Source organism: Periplaneta americana, chromosome 1, assembly GCF_040183065.1.
Source record: "Periplaneta americana isolate PAMFEO1 chromosome 1, P.americana_PAMFEO1_priV1, whole genome shotgun sequence".
NCBI classification, from domain to species: domain Eukaryota; kingdom Metazoa; phylum Arthropoda; class Insecta; order Blattodea; family Blattidae; genus Periplaneta; species Periplaneta americana.
Genome location: NC_091117.1, coordinates 138,657,118 through 138,675,697, shown reverse-complemented (window position 1 = coordinate 138,675,697; position 18,580 = coordinate 138,657,118). Strand labels below are relative to the sequence as shown.

Below are 18,580 nucleotides of genomic sequence, written 5' to 3'. Positions count from 1 at the left end.
CTATGCCAATAAAAAGTTATACATAAATTATTATTTGAATGCATTCTTGTGTCGCTGTAATAAAACAAATTTATTTTGTTATAACAAAAATACGTTTCAATATTATTTAAGTTCAGAATGTTTGACGAGAAAATTGTGATTCGTGTGCTTTTGTGTCCTTACTAAAAGAAAAAAAAGGAGAAAAAGGACCAAAGTGGAAACTCAACTACTGTACGAATGTATTGTTTCTAGAGCAAAGAGTTTTTATATTTTTATGTTGTCTTTCTTGTTCATATTTTTGACAAGACTAGTTTCTGCTGGTATATTTATGTAATTTAGTGGACATTGTTGTAGTGGAAGAATTTCAGGTTAAAGACTGAATTCGTGTTTCTGTTTAATTTGTGTGTTATTTTAGTAAAATCCGTCTTGACTCTTTAAGTTTTCTTCGAGGTGTGCTTTGTACTTTCTCCAGTAAGTGTTTTTGGGTATGCTTCGTATCTTTTCCTATTAACTAAGGCTGTTTTGTTCTATGTGATTGCGTAATGAAGTGTTGTTAGAGCTTGCATGACCAAGATAGGTGTGGATTTTGTTCCTCCTGTGATGATTCTGAGTGCTTGATTTTGTACCATTCAAAGTTGTTTATAACAGATTTAGAAGCAGTTACCATCACTTCAGAATTGTATTACAGTATTGGTTTTATAAAAATTTTAATAATAAAGATAAAGAGCACCCAATGAGTATTTAGTTATTTAGTCTTTGCTATATTGTGTCAAAGTCTTCTTCCTTTTCTCACATCGAAGGATATGGTATCATTCACACATTTTTACACATAACGAGCACACACAGTTGTTGCTGCAGATCATGGTATCGATTGTTGCTGCAGATCTTGTTGCGGAAGCTGTATATATAAATATTTTATATATCATATTTAAAGTGTCTTGAACTACACCATTTAGAACTAGCCAATCTTTTAAGTAATGATAGAACTTTTTTAAAATTTTTTAAGCAATTTCTTCAGCATGTTGTTTCCAAGTTAATTTTTTTATTTTTTAAGCAATTTCTTCAGTATGTTGTTTCCAAGTTAATCTTTTATCAAAATGTGTCTTACCCAGATATTTGATATACTGTATTGTTTATCTGCAATGACTTCCTGGTCAATTTTAATATTAATTTAAGGCAGTTTGTGGCATAAACAACTGACAGAACGTTTTGCTTGTATTAATCTTCATGTTGAAAGCACCCATCTGACATCTTCTGCAGTGCAATATTTATTTTCTTATTGATATCCTGCTGATGTCCTCATCCCTTCAGTTTGTTGTATCTCACTGGGTAGATCATTTATCATCTGTATCTATAGTGTATCCAATCCAGACGTTTGAGATGGGCTGGGCATGAAGCACGTATGGGCGAATCCAGAAATTCATATACAGTTTTAGTTGGGAGGCTGGAGGGAAAAAGACCTTTAGGGAGGTGGGATATGATGATAGAGAATGGATTAATCTTGCTCAGGATAGGGACCAATGGCGGGCTTGTGTGAGGGCGGCAATGAACCTCCAGGTTCCTTAAAAGCCAGTAAGTAAGTATCTATAGTGTATCCTTTATGAGTATGTTTGGGTATAGGTTGGTTACGTCAAATGTAGCTTATGTTGTACTGTGTATACTTTCATTGTCCAAGATCTTCAGGAGTTCGGTCTTAGAAGAGCAGCTTGCTTTCTTTGTGGGATGCATGTGAAAACATTAAGTGTTGATCATTTAGTTGTAATCCAGGGGGTACCATGTGGAGGCAATCTACTTTACTGGGAAGTTTATTTACTCAAAAATATTTTCAATAAAATAAGTACAACATAATTTTAATTTAACTTCTGAATGGTGTAGAGATTTAAGTTATTTTTAAGTCACGAGTACTCATCTCTTGCTTAAGTAAATAAAGTCATATATTTTAGGTCTGATTTATAGTTTACATGGTTTTGTGAATAAAAAGGGGGATTGCCCATCTCTTTGTTTCTTAAAGCAGACTAAACATCAAATACTATTCGATTACTTTGAGATAGCAGAAATTTCTATTCGGTACAGAAAAATAATAACTTTTATGTTATCAAAAACTGGATATTGTATATTCAATAATATACAGCATTTAGATCAAAACATATCTTTCACTGTGAATGGTGTGACTATTTAATAGCAATATTAAACATATTTTAACTTAAAAGATCTTTAAAACAATGTTGGTAAGTAATTTAGGCTAAACATTGTATGCTTGAAATATTGCGAACTTTCAAATAAATTTCCGGTTCTAATAACACTCAAAAAATACTTTAAAGACACAGAAAACAATCAATGTATTAAACTTATCCTTCCTTCATATAATAACTTCGCAGATACATTATAAAAACAGAATTCTGGGCAAAATATACTTACTTATAGTTAGTAAATAAATTTCATAAATCTCGTTTAGATTAACCTACCACCAAAACGTGGTAAGATATTACTTTTAATTTGTTACTGCATAATAAACCAGATATGAAAAGTCTACTCAATGAACCATTTATGCTATCTCTAAGAATCATTTTCTATACAGATACAGAGTAATCTATAGTATTTAAATTACCTCCATACGATGAATCCACCTCTTGTTTCACGTGCTTTTCGATATTTGTATTGACCACGCAACAAACAACGTTTCCCCCTATTGGTTTTTGTCACAATAAAGTCTCTTTCTATCCTATATACAAAGAAGACAAACATCAGTAGTTTCTAATTCCTAATTTCGTCATAAAACATAAGTCAAAATGCCCTTTACCAAATGCAGTATTTAAAAAAGCTTATTGTAGAACACTACACGACTCAACTGCAACACTTATTAAGCAACAGAATGGGACATAACAGAAATTGAAAGGGAAAAGATTCTATTACATTATTTTTTTTCCTTCTCGAGCACGAAAGAATAATTTATAGTGGATACTTATTTTATACACTGAATACCTTGACTGTCTTGTTTTATACAGGGTGTCCCATTTATTTTGACAACTCACAATAACTTTGTATGCAACCACCAAATGAAAAATTGTTTCATACAAAAAGTGTACAACTGATAGGGGGAAATAATACTGATGGAGAGGCAACCTTGTAGCGTTATTTATTAATGAGATACGAATACTAACATTGTTTCTTTAAATGACACTATGTATTTATTATTCAATATTTCAATTAAGCCCATAAAGACCTGTCCAAAAATATATCAGTGGGTCATTCTAATAAACAGAATGTTATTTTATGCCTTGACAGCATGATTTTGTACATAGTACGTACAAAGGAAGTGGTTGGCTTTAAGTTGGTATAAACAATACATAGTAGACCTACAATGCAGATACTCAGGGTCGCGTAACCCATTCCACATAGCTTTGGTTTACAGTAAACAAATGAAATCAAATGTAGCACAGACCACTCACTCAGTCATCAGTGTTCAGTGGAATAAAACCAAAGCTATGTATAATGGTTTACACGACCCTGAGTATCATCTGCAATGTACTACGTATTGTTTACACCACTTCACAGAAACTATGCCGTCAAGGCATCAAATAATGTTCTGTTTATTAATGTTCTATTTATCAGAATGGCCTATCGTGATACATTTTTAAAAAGGTCTTGACGAGCTTAACTGAAATATTGAATAATAAATACATAGTGGCAATACATGTTAGTACTCGTATCTCATTAATAAATAACGCTACAAGGTTGCTCACCATCAGTATTATTTCCCCCTATTAGTTATACACCTTGTGCATGAAACAATTTTTCGTTTGGTGTTTGCGTACAAAGTTATTTTGAGTGGTCAAGATAAATGTGATACCTGTATATTCAGTTTTTTAAGTTGAACGTAAGATAGTGTTTCTTGAAATTTAAATATCTACACTGAAGGCAATGTTACAATGGTTGTCCCTCAATATAATCTTCACATACCAATTTAAAAACAGACTATTAACGATAATTAAAATCAATGGTCAAAGTGCATGACTCGAACCATTTTGTCCATTTCGACCACTAATATTATACTATATTCTCCCAGTAGAATAATTAGAAGCAATACTCTGTTAATTTTTCATACTACAATTCTTATGACTACCACCCTCTCACTCCTGTGAATATCATGAACTGATGTTACATTTGCTGGTACAGGACTCATGTGATCGGCAATGTCACTAAGATAAAACAAGACAAACATTCAAGAAAACTCACAAACTGTCTTTACTAGATTTGTAGCCAGAAATGTTACTATTCTCTCTTTATGGAGGACTGTATGTAGTGACTGTTGTCAAAATAAGATACATATTACCAACATATACAATTACAGTAGTTTTTAAACACAAATACCGTACTTCACTTAAATTTTAATTACATCAAAACACATTTAATACTATAATGCTTTTCACGCAACTTAGTTCATGCATCTCTGCCACTCAGAACTCAGCGTTGCATTACGAAACCTGTCTGTATCTCTCTCTGTCGCAGATGCATATTATTATCACGTAACATTTATTTGTGAATCATTTCATTATTGTAATAGCTTACATTCCGAAGTAGTAATACAATCTGTGTTTACACTCCATACAAGTGAAGACATAAAATTAAAGTATGCACATATATTAACTTTTACACTCATTAGATTCGTAAATACAATGTTTTATGCATATGACTATTATTATTATTATTATTATTATTATTATTATATTAATATCATAGCCTGGGAAACCTTCTTCATCGAGGATATAAGAATGAATATACAACCTGACCTTACAACAAAGTAATGGAGGCAAGCTGCAGAAAACGAGAAGAAACAGAACCCAAATTCTATATCAGTGCAATGATCAATCGAAATTGAACCAACGCATCTCATGAAAAAATACATGTAGTCACCAGGTTCGCCATTCATGGCTTTCACCATAAAATCTGTACCATAAACCGGTTCCACCAACCTAACCAAGATTGTATCTACAATCAGTGCAATCAGAAATGTGAATGCTACCATTTAGCAGTGTGCAAAAACAGAACTAAAACCACTTAACGAGCACAGCAAAAGCTAAAATATCCCTCAATCATCCTAATGCTCTTTCGAGCACACCTTTCAACTATTATTATTATTATTATTATTATTATTATTATTATTATTGCTCTCTCTATGTTAGTGAAGTAAAATACAAATATTTTGATGTAGCCTAGTTACCTTCAGAATACTGTATCAGTGAGAGCAAAAATATGACTGAAAATTTCCAACAGAAAAGAAAAGGAGAAATCCTTCAATGATGCTAAATATCCTCTGGCAGAAATAAAAGTGTCGCTATCCCAGCAGTCTGGGTCATCAATAATATTTTCAAAAAATGAGATCAGTTCTGTCTTATTTTCATGCACCGCATTCACAATCCTAGAGCTGTAATTCCAACGCATAACTGACACTGTTGGAAACGCTTTTCTTGACTTCCAATGCATTCAATGCATTTGTTGAATGAGAAAAAATGAACAAAAACCACTAATGTCATGAAAAGTATTTTACATTCCTTTATAAATTGGACTGACTGTGATAGAATTAGTTTAATCCAATGAGCATAACAGTGGATGAAAAACGCACTGGGATATTTTTTTTTTCACTAGTGCTTGCAATCCATTTAAATGGCCAGAAAATGTTGCAGCCCGTCATATACTTGAGCTACGAGCTTGTCCTCACACTTAAAGTCCGAAAGGATTTTAAATACATGTTCACTTAACGCAACTGCAGAGCGATTATTGTTGACATCTGACCTGTACTAATCATAAGCTGACATCTCCTGAATTTCACCCTCTTTACATAATGAATGACAGTGGAAAGTTGAGATAATTTTGCAATATCCGTCATTTTGTCCAGCAACAAAAAGTGTATTTTTTACTTCTTTCTTTATTATGTCTAGAGTTACGTCACTATTACTTTCAATAATATCATTTTAAATTCGACTTGATGTACTTTTGAAAACTTTAGCGCTTTGTAAATGTCTGTCTAATTTGATATCATACTTGGATAGCACGTGCAAGAACTCAATATAGTTTCCCCGATTAATTGATTCACTGTGTTCGTTATGACCTCTGAAAGGTAGTTCTTGCTTTGCCAGTAAGAAAGTTATATCGATTAATTGCTTCATTATTTCTCTGTTAGTCATTGTGTTTCAAAACATCCGCCCTATGTTATTCACTTAGTTGAAAGTATATCCTTGTTTTACCGAAAGTTTTACATTTCGTTATTGCAGATAAATGTGATTGCGTCTTCTCATGGCGAATCTTTGCTTTGTGAAAATTACTGATATCAGAGAAACCTGTACTAATCCATACTCCTCTATTGGTTTCAAAAAGAACACAAGGCCAGCAAAATAATTTATTTTTCGATTTACATGCAGTTAGCCATTCTGAAGATTCGTAATATTGAATTTTGAAATGACGCACACAATTTTTCATTTTTGTACTCATGGAAACGTCTGGAGCAGGTCTACCTTTTATGTTAATATTTTGCTTTTCTTGAAAATTTAAATTTCCAAACAAAGTACCGAACCAATGCTTAACAAATGGTCGAAAACACAACACTGTGACTGGTATTGCTCCCGGATGGCGACGATTCAGACGATGCAGTTGGTACGAGCTGCACTGGACTTGCATTTCGAAACAAGTCCCTTTCCATGTTTACTAAACAGCGTAAAACATACATGTTACACTTCACAGGCACACTTTCAGTACTTAACTGATACTGCACAAAAACAATAAACGTACTAATATATTCTTTCTAACAAGAATGGAGACACAGAAACTGTTTACCAGAACGTCCGACCATATTTATTGTTCATGTAGGCAAGGGAATAGCTTTAAATCTATTAGTCCAGTGCAAGCTCGAGCTGACTGGTTCCCGTGGACTGGACGAGTCCAATTCTACAGATGTTGAGCACTGAGGGGAGGAAACAGATTGAAGTTGTCAATTTGTCATGTCTAGAAACTTTTCAAAATTCAAACATAAGATGTAATAAATTTTATAAGCTGATGATAGAGGACTAGGCTAGTTCTACTAGTCTATTAATGGCACGCCACTGACAGTAACAGAGTAGTAGCACATTTAACAACCTTTAAACTGCAGATGTAATTCAGCAACAAAATTAAAATGGGCAGTAGCAGAGTAACAACCTTTCAACTGTAGATGTTATTCAGCATTAAAATTCAACTGGACAGTAGCAGAGTACTAGTACCTTTAACAACTTTTCAACTGTAGATGTTATTCAGCATTAAAATTCAACTGGACAGTAGCAGAGTACTAGTACCTTTAACAACTTTTCAACTGTAGATGTTATTCAGCATTAAAATTCAACTGGACAGTAGCAGAGTACTAGTACCTTTAACAACTTTTCAACTGTAGATGTTATTCAGCATTAAAATTCAACTGGACAGTAGCAGAGTACTAGTACCTTTAACAACTTTTCAACTGTAGCAGTTATTGAGCATCAACATTCAAGTGGACAGTAATAGAGTAGCAACCTTTCAACTGTAGATGTTATTCAGCATTAAAATTCAACTGGACAGTAGCAGAGTAGCAGTATATTTAACAACCTTTCAACTGTAGCGGTTATTCAGCATCAAAATTCAAACAGACAGTAATAGAGTAACAACCTTTCAACTGTAGATGTTATTCAGCATTAAAATTCAACTGGACAGTGGCAGAGTAGCAGTATATTTAACAACCTTTCAACTGTAGTGGTTATTCAGCATCAAAATTCAAACAGACAGTAATAGAGTAACAACCTTTCAACTGTAGATGTTATTCAGCATTAAAATTCAACTGGACAGTAGCAGAGTAGCAGTATATTTAACAACCTTTCAACTGTAGCGGTTATTCAGCATCAAAATTCAAACAGACAGTAATAGAGTAACAACCTTTCAACTGTAGATGTTATTCAGCATTAAAATTCAACTGGACAGTAGCAGAGTAGCAGTATATTTAACAACCTTTCAACTGTAGCGGTTATTCAGCATCAAAATTCAAACAGACAGTAATAGAGTAACAACCTTTCAACTGTAGATGTTATTCAGCATTAAAATTCAACTGGACAGTGGCAGAGTAGCAGTACATTTAACAACCTTTCAACTGTAGCGGTTATTCAGCATCAACATTCAAACAGACAGTAATAGAGTAAGAACCTTTCAACTGTAGATGTTATTCAGCATTAAAATTCAACTGGACAGTAGCAGAGTACTAGTACATTTAACAACCTTTCAACTATAGTGGTTATTCAGCATCAACATTCAAGTGGACAGTAGCAGAGCAGTAGTACATTTAACAACTGTAGATATTATTCAGCATCAAAATTCAAATGGACAGTAACAGAGTAGTAGTAGTAAATTTAATAACCTTTCAACTGCAGAGCTTATTCAGCATCAAAATTCAAATGGACTGTAGGAGAATAGTAGTAAAGTAGAACCCCGATTATACGACACCCTATTAACCGATTGACAGATTATCCGACTGTCTTTCGCTCATTCTTTTGTAGCAAGAAAAAAAAAAACATATGAAGTACTACTGTACGTTATATTAGTACGTATTTTTTTTCCTAGAGAGTGTTATTACAAGCCTTCACACTTCAAGTTTGGTCTACTGTTCGAGTTGCCGTACACTACAACTTTAAATAAAATGTATTCCATGAGTGTCAAAAGAAAACTTTTTGTGATAAGTATCGAAAAATACATATAATTGAGTGATTTGGGGAAAGAGAAACTGTGGCTCATCTCGCATCAGAATACGAGACTCATGTTACAACTGTGCGCGATTAATAAAAATTAAGGATAAAGTGTATACAGTACGCAAATCTACAGCCATTATAAGGAGTTTCCTTGCCCCTTAAAAACACGTCCTTGACAACCGAACTTAAATTAGTGAACTTCTGATTCACTACCTAGCATGTTAAACACAAGACAACAGAGGAAATTACTAAACTTCAAGTATTATTCACTTAATTTACGAAAATATTTTATGGTACGGATTATCCGAATTTTTCGATTAATCATTCAGTCCATCCCCTTCATTACCACGGATAATAGAGGTTCTACTGTATATTTAACAACCATTCAACTGCAGAGGTTATTCAGCATCAAAATTCAACATGGATGAGAAATGAACAGCAGAAGTAGTAGTTGTTTATTTAATTATCTTACGACAACAGAGATTCTTCAGCATCAACATTCAAAATTCAACGTGGAGCCCTCCATCAGGAGCAAGGTTCTTTCATTTCATAAAACTATTTAACAATATTAAAATAAACAGAGTAATAACAGCAGATATTTTCTGCAGCTCATTTACAAAAAGATGTTCATAGTACGAAAGGTTGCAACTATTCTTTTTAGCAGCCATATCTATTTTAAGAGGGAATAACGGGCACTGATAAAATACCTGACACTAATGTGTAAAGGGAAGCATCTATCTCTCTCTCTTTCTCAGGAGCAACAGTATTTCATTTTCAGGCAAAGTTCTTTATTGCAAAACTACCTCCTTGAAAGCATGCACTAGTCTCCAAACATATTACTTTCAAATAAGACCTGTTTCTTGGATTCAACTTGCAATGTTATACATTATAATATATCATTTATCAACAATATGAAAACAGGTATTCAAATTGTAGTCCCCAGCACCAATGCAGACATATTAAATATTTATGATGATATAAATAAAATGAAATATGTGTATCATTGAATCATTGCTGAGTCCACAAATTTATTTGGGTATGACAGTGTTTGGGTCTACACTGCCATGGACCAAATATGAGGTGCCAATGGTTTCATCTTACATATGAATGAGATTTTTTTTTCCACACTTTTTGAATCCTCCTTTAGGTATGTACATGTGTGTATGTTGCTCCCAAGAAATGTTTTAATACAGTGTTTTCCAGTGAACATTCTGGTGTTTCTATCCCCAGGTTCCCCCACTAACACTGCTGCTCGACAGATTAAAACTTATATATTATGTCATATCAATAATATTCGGTATTCACCCTCGATACAGTAGCTGCAAGAAGTGTTGTCTATCTTGTGTAATACTTAATTTACATCATATCATTCACGTTTCCTTAAACCTATTTACTAAATTTACCTAGTAGCTATTGTTTTTCTATATGGAACTGGGCGACCATTAAATTTACATCTAAAGCTTTTCCTTTTTCTACTACACAATTTCTTTTTCCATACGTACGTTTTCAAAATGTGTACACATTCATGCATTGAATATGTTAACCACTGCAAAACACAACACACTATAATAAACTGCACTTAATTTTAGCTGGCTCACGTGTCTTCACTGCAGACAGACTGACACTGCTAATTTCAGAGGATGGGGATTCACCAACCATGTAACGTTCATGTGATAATCTCAATCTCTCTTTTCCTCATTCCCACTCTCTTGGTACGAACACAATAAGACTTTATGCATGGAAGAAATAACACACACATCAGGAGTGATGAAGTAAGCTAAACATTCACCAGCCATGCAGATAAGGGGAGACGAACTCGTAAGATTAATCAAATCAAGAATAGTCAAGCCAGCATCCGTAGTTGGTTATTCATAAAACTGGGATCTCCAATTTTTTTAAATTTAAGTTTATTAATATAACATAGTAAGTAAGTTTTAAACTGCAAAGTGCTGTGAGTTTGCAGATGCAAGCAGCGATGGTAGTGGGGGCAACCTGCCACTGGTTGACCACCAGGAACACCCAATGGGACTCACTACACTTCTTGTAAGTTAGTTATCATAGCAATAAACCACATCCAGCCGTAAGTCACAATGAAGAAAATATATTTCACACTATGCCCCTACAAAATTTTGTTCACCTCACTTTGTAATTCTGTTGGATTTCGATCTTTTAACAATATGACTCTTTATCTATTTAAGCCTGAAATCAAAGTGAAAACCATTAAGGCAAATTAGAGTGGCATAAATATTACCTTCTCTTTCTTGAAAATGATTTCACAAATAACATTTTCAGTTTAGTCTCTGATGTTTCAATTACATTTACTGATGGTGATGCTGCCAAAGAATAATTACTTGACAAGAAAATAAAAAACCTATATTCTATAAATCTTATACATTATATAAACATGGAAACAAAACATAAGTAGCATCTTCTTTGGTACAAGTTCCGTGACCTCAGCAAAATCTTTCATTTTCCATAGAATTGCATGTTTATTATTACGTAGCCTATTAATAAATGAACAGTTGAGAGAATTTTTAGACTGTTAATATCAGAAGAAGTCGAAATTAATAAAATATTTGGAAAAATAATTTCAGATTACTTTTGCAGATGTAACGATTTATTTTAAGAGCTTTGAGGTCAAAATTACATTTTTTTTTTACCTTAATCACAATAATTCTTTTGTGCTCTAATACTATGACATCAGCAAAGAACAACAATAAACTGTAATTAACTGTATGGTAACACTATATTTTTCTCAATTATTCATTTAAGTAATAAAAATTGAAAACTACGAAAAATCCTTAAATAATAAATATAGAATTTTGTTACTTATAAGGAACATTACATTTATAAATGAAATTTGAAATAATTCCAAATTTATGATGATATTATATACAGAACTGAGAAGATTAAAATTATATTATGTATATTTTTCACAAAAAGCTACACATTTCTGAAAAAAAATCCATGCTATATGATTGATTAAAGAATGCTTTAAGATTTTTCGAACACAAATATAATTTAAATTCGAATGTAATAAAAAAGGATATAATAATTGATATAAATAGCTTCTTAGTATTTACATAACATATATTTAGCACTAGTGTTGCAGATTTTTACAATTAACAAAATTAAGCAGTTATTTCTATAGAATCATCAATAATTAATAAATTAATATAATAATTGAGTAATTAATTAGTATCCTTACTGATTGTCGCAACTGTTGGATTCGTTTCTACACAGAGAGTGATTCAAAATAGCTGCCACAACAGATACAAATGGTTGGTTGTGTATGTGTGAAGGGGACATATTAAGATAAGAAACTCATGATCAGAAACACGTAATTGTGTTATTCACAATTACGAGGGGGATCCAGGAAATAACGACCGTTTTGTTGTAATAATTAAAAAAAATATATTTATTTGAAAAAACAAAGTCTGTTACATAACTGAAGCTTCCTTTACTTCTCTACATAATCACCACCTACATTTAAACATTTGTCGTATCTGTTCACTAGCTTTAGAATTCCCGTGTTATACTCCTCTGCCGCCAGTTCATTAAGCCAGGTGTTCACTGTCTTCTTCAACTCTTCATCACTTCCAAAACGCGTACCACCCAGAAAGTCTTTCAGCTTAGTGAAAAGGCGAAAATCGCTAGGAGCAAGGTCTGGATTATAGGGCGGATGATCAAAGATTTCCCAACCGAATTGATCCAGCAATTCTCGAGTTGAAGCAGCAGTGTGCGGGCAGGCACAGATTTTGTGGTAGCCAAGATGTTGCGACACAATTTCACCAAGCAAAGAACGAGAAATGTCAGGAAAGGCAATATGCTATTTGTCGAGTGATGTGCGCCTGCTTTGCAAGATTCTGTCGTTCACTTTAGTCTTCAGGTCTTCTGTGATGAGTGATGGGTGTCCGGGTCGAGTTTCATCGTGGACATTTGTTCACCCATTGTTGAACATTTCGCACCATTTTCTCACATTTCTTTCATTCATTACAGCATCACCATACACTTCTTTCAATTGCCGGTAAATTTCTGTAGGTTTCAAATGTCGGGCATTCAAAAATCGAATCACATTCCTCACCTCACAGTCGGCGGGATTATCAATCATGTCGTTCATTTTGAAGTAACACAAAATGCACAATGGCGACTTGTTGCAACCAGTACTCACAACATTATGAGAACACATGTTAAGGAAGCCAGTTGACCTACAAACAAGGAAGGGGAGTCAGCTGCGCGGCGGGTATGCGCGAACGGTCGTTATTTCCTGGATCCCCCTCGTATTTACAAGTTGTATCTATCATTATGGCTATGTGGATAGCACATTCGCTCCCCAAACAAACAGTCCGAGGTTCGATTCCTGGCATGGGCAATGGAAGAAATTTATCTTCAGTCCATTGGACTGGCTGTTTGTCTGTTGCCTTCTGATTGTCCTGTGATATCTCAACAGTCAGCCAATCCCATAATGAGGAAGATCCGCATTTATGAGATGTTTAGTGTGTGATGCAATGACTCACCATTCACTACCCATTCTGATGTGAAAGCTGGATAAAAGGGAAGGTAAAGCAGAATAAGAAAAATGTCTATAAGAGTCATTCCACGAAAATATCAACTTCCATGTCCATTTTCGAAACTATTCAAACCGCATCATGTGATATATCCACGAAATCCTCAAACTCTCTACTTTTCGGATATGAATATCGTTTTTGCACGAGAAAATGGATATTGAAGTAAATTTAAAGAATTACAGTGGAAGTAATTCATATTGCGAAAGTTGGCAAAAATGCATTACATTTACTGATTAAATTTCCAACTTCTTTACTGTGTTAATATTTAGGATTTACTTAAGCTGACTAGTTTCGAAGTCTTGTTCTTCATTGTCCAAAGCATAGTCAATTATTTTGGACAATGAAGAACAAGACTTCGAAACTAGTCAGCTAAGGTATATCCTAAATATATATTAACACAGTAAAGAAGTTGGAAATTTAATCAGTGATATATAAGTGTTTAAGTTTAAATAAGTTCTTAATACTTAGGAATTATAATTTAATAACATAACTAAATTCACAAGTAACTTTAAAACTTTTCCTGTCATTAGGGTGCCTGTTTGATCAGAAAATCTTGTGGACTGCAATTTCTGCCACTAATATCTAAACATTACTTTATTGCATCATGTCCATCCAGAACGAAACTAATGTTTTTTCTCTATAGAAAGTTAACTGTTTAAAATTTTTTCCTTTAAACTTTATTTCCTCTTAGCAAATGTAATTTGTCATAAAAAACTATATAAGTGAGTTTTTAGATTTTTTTTCATTTAAGAGAACTTTTTGGAAATTGAATATGCGTCATGTCGAGAACAAATATCCTACATTGATTTTCGAGACAGAGTAATTTTGTCAAACATACGTATTTGTTTAAATGAAGTAATATAATCGGATCATATTAATGCTGTAACAATATCACACTTCTCACCTTCCCTTATCCACCACTTGTTCACTCAAAGTACGCAATGTTCAAGTAAATAAGACAGGATCAACAGTAGATTGGCTTGTTTGGAACATGTCATTATCAAAATCAAGAAACAAATCGAAAGAAACTTGCATTTAAAGAGGAATTGAAGGAAAAATAGTTTTTTCGTGAGTTAATTATACATCCATCATGAATAATGCATGATATTTAAAATGAGAATCAAATAACAGAAAAAGAAATCAAATTAAAGAAAAATGGAAAAGAAACGAATCAATATATGGTACGGTACATTAAAATAAATTAAACTGATCTTTGCTTTAGTTTAGTCCACTGTCCATCTCTGAGCACCAGAACATTGAACATTTTTTAGCATAATATAGCTTACCTCTTGTCGATACATATTATATCAATTTGGAAGAATAGCTCTTTAAAGATGAAAAACAGTAAAGGTAGCAGAATTGGTACCTTATGCGAGATCATGGATATATTGAAAAAGTTGCTTCCAAGTTTATCATTCACTGATTTGTGACAAAGCATTAGTCGTTACATTTAAGGAAAATTCGTAATTGTGCTGATGGTGAAAACATTATGATGCAGGTAGATGTCGCAGAAAACTACGTAGTTCAATACCAAGACGAGGTACAGAGCGCACATTGCTATTAGGATCAAATTTCAATTTTCACAACTGTACTGTGGCTAAACGACAGAATGTCGGACTAATTATCTCATGACAAGCTTGTAGTATCTTTGTTCATTAACTATAAAACCACATACCCTTAATTCAAAATAATAGAGAAACATTAAACATTTCATTTCTTCCCAGATGGAGCTGCCTCATAACTCAAACACCAGTTCAATTTTATGTAAGAGTATTTGATAAGATAATTAAAAACGTATGGACACAATCGAAGATATGGATGAAGAGGTGCGATGTAGTGTGAATGAACTTGGATTCTGGGAAGAAGATGCTGCAAATAGAGAACTCTGGAGAAGCAAAATGAAACATTCTTAGTAGAAACTTTTCTTTAAAAACTATTTGTAAGATTTTGTATTTGTATTTTTCGGCCAATGATGTCCAAACTCTGAATAAACTTCTTCTTCTTCTTCTTCTTCTTCTTCTTCTTCTTCTTCTTCTTCTTCTTCTTCATCATCCTCGTCGTCGTCGTCATCGTCATCATCATCATCATCATCATCATCATCATCATCATCATCATCATCATCATCATCATCATCATCATCACTCAAAGTGCCTATCATCAACTTCTTTGGAGCTTCACAACATACTGTTTTTAAAGACATTTTGTATAGTCTGTACTTTGCTGCATAACACAGTGACTTTGACCATATCTTCCAATATTGAAGGTAAGAGAGTACTGCACCCAAACTGAACAAAAATAAATAAATGCACTTGAATTCCACAAAATTGGCAAAAAATTTCCATATTATGTTTGTAACAATGTGTAATACTACTGCAAGAAGGGAAGTATGTCTCTCAGGCACAGAAATAATTTAAAATGTTGACATCCTTTCACAAGTGTGTTTCTGGACATGCACTCCCCTATCTAAAAACCCTTCTCTTGTGACAACCATTTACACCTATTTTTTGCAACTATAATGAAGCACTCCACATAATGAAGCACTCCACACACTACAGGTACTCCACAATGCAGCTACTAATTTCGTGAAAATTAGACGTAACTGTGATTTAATAACTCTCGTCATTCACTGAAATACATTCGTAGTATAATGAATTATGTTTATAATCATACTGCAGAAAAAATTAATTCAAAACTTCAATAATTATGCACAGCATAAGAAACTTGCTAATGAAAATATGTCCATTCTGAGTAATTATTTCATAGTTTTATGTAACACTATATTAAAATCTTCCTCATCTTCTCACATTCTATTTCTATGGGTGAGAAAAAAATTTATTACATACCCTAACTTGTCACAATTAACGAGAAAAAAAAACAATATTGAAAGTTTCAAACATTATAACGACTTCTTTAATGTTAGATTTCGATTTCAATTTCACTCCATATGATACAAAAATGTTTCTAAAGTTAATATTCTGTTGACAGCATATGTCTCATAACAATTATTATCTTCCTTGATATATATATTAACAGAGTAAACATTGGAATCTAATGTCTAATACAAGATGTTACACAATTTCAGCCATGTGCACACAATATTGGTTAACTGTTTCTGTCTTCTCAACTTGAATATAATCTTGAAGAAACAATGTTCTTAAATTTTATAAAATCAGACATTAAATTAAGGAAGTGCCTATAAGATTAACAATGTTAAGTCTGATGAAAATCATGAAATAAAGAGGGCTAAAAAAATTATATAATTTAAATAGGAGAAATATTCAATATATATAATATAAAGTTCTGTAACAAAATACTTCTTCTATTTCAAAATAGCTTCAACCAACAGTATATATGACTCATTTTCTGACGAGAGATTTCAATTATATACAAGCACACACAATATTTTATGTAAGCTACATAAATTCAGAACTTCATGTGTCATTAGGGACTTTTATATGGAATTTTGTAAAGCATGGAGTAATACACAATCCCACCATACAGGAAGAACACTGATATCTTGATCGTTTCTGTTTTGTTGCAGTTGAACACAATCGACATCTCCTAAAACTGGAGATTCTCTCAGGTAAATGGGATCCAACATCACTGAATCTTATCTCTTCTGGCACTCCTAATGGTCGTCCACATTTTATATATGTCTTTTTCACACCATGGTTGAATACTTCTCGTTGTGCTTCTGCTCTTTTGTAGCTTGGTACAAGGGCCCAACTCGGAGCCCAACTGGAATGTTGCACATGAAGGTACATGAAGAAAGGGATCTTAAATTAATTAATTAAAAAAAACTTTTTCAAAGAGTTCATAAAGATATAGTTTCGTAATCATACACATTAACATGCAAATTGTTTTTAACTGACTACCAGGTAATAAATAAATGTAAAAAAAGTTAACTTCAATTAGAAAATAAGAACTGTATTTCATTCTTAGGTGTTTTCATTTATTGGAGAAATCATTAAGAAAAAAAAATTCATTCAAAACAAAGAATAATAGATTTTAACAAAAAAATACTGAATTATAAACTGCTCAATACAATTTCATTAACAGATTAGTTTATTTTGAAGAGAAGATTTTAACTTATAATAGAATTCTGTTTAAATTTTTCATTGCCTTAAAAGTATATTAAAGTGACCTAACAACTTTTGAAAATACACTAATAGTATCTTAAATGTATTACACAGAACTGCATAAATTAATATTTGGAGTGTATGCTGCTAACCCAAGTTCGAATCCCAACAGGCCCAAGTGGAATTTGTGGTAGACAAAGACAGTGCTTGGTGGTAGATTGCGGAGTATTTCTATTCCCTACCGATATTACACCATTGCTCTATTAAACATAATCACCATGCAGTGCTATGTAGTTTGCCTCACAATGTGCAGAGGACAATGCCTATGGCAGCAAAATAGAACTACAGCTTCAGCACGTCACTCCTAGATGAGGACGCTTGGATAAATTATGAAAAGACAGGTACCCACCATTGGGTAAAAAAAAAAAAAAAATTAAGCAATGACACTTCTAAGTTTCTGCTTACACAGTCTTGATTTCTCGCCTACTTTCAGGTGCCTGACTCTCTGAGCATGCGCATTTCATTTTTTTTCTCCAAGTCAGGCATAGGAAAAAATCGAGCTTTGCATCAATTCCATTCCTGTCCATTCCATTAGGAACGTGTTGATTGGCTGTTCCTGAACAGCTGGCACGCATCTATCTCTGCCGTCATTAGCATGTTTCTCCACAGAGCCCTACAGTGTGCTTGCCTCTCTCACCATGGTTCAAGAGCAAGCGGCTTTCCTTGCTGCTTCAGCAGCAGTGGCATTATTAGTTGCAGCAGCTGCCTCAAAAAAGAAACGAACTTGTTGGAAAAAATCATGGAGAAAAAGGAGGGAAGAAGAAAGAAGTTATCAATTTTTAAATAATGAAATGTGTTTAGAGGATGTCTTAGTGTATGAGAACTATTTAAGAATAAGTGAAAGTAATTTCAATAAACTTCTCAGTTACGTGGGAAACTCACTTTTATTAATTTGTCAGACAGAATAATATATGTAATATTGACAATATTTGAGAAGAAAAATTCGCTCCGGCGCCGGGGATCGAACCCGGGTCCTTGGTTCTACGTACCAAGCGCTCTGACCACTGAGCTACACCAAATTTAATCCACAGCACCGGATCAAATTCTCCTCCTTCAATGTTACCCTTTATGGCCTGACTCCATGTTAGGCATATATGTTGACGTACTGTATATGTCCAATGTCAACTGCCATTATACAAGGAGCGCACTCAGCTGA

At 33.4% G+C, this 18,580-nt stretch overlaps 1 protein-coding gene across 9 annotated transcripts in view; it reads right to left on the bottom strand.

Annotated features, from left to right (window-relative positions):
- Positions 1-18,580, bottom strand: part of LOC138701344 (uncharacterized) — a 133,951-nt gene that overhangs the window by 17,389 nt on the left and 97,982 nt on the right. For 2 of the 9 annotated variants that reach the window (XM_069828152.1, XM_069828161.1), the window contains exon 4: positions 2,588-2,701. The exons of 3 other annotated variants lie outside the window; for them this stretch is intronic. In XM_069828152.1, the coding sequence (XP_069684253.1) occupies positions 2,588-2,701 (114 nt within the window). Of the gene's footprint in view, positions 1-2,587; positions 2,702-10,798; positions 17,024-18,580 lie in introns of those variants that run through there. 4 more of the 9 variants (XM_069828216.1, XM_069828244.1, XM_069828180.1 and 1 more) reach the window with 3 other exon arrangements.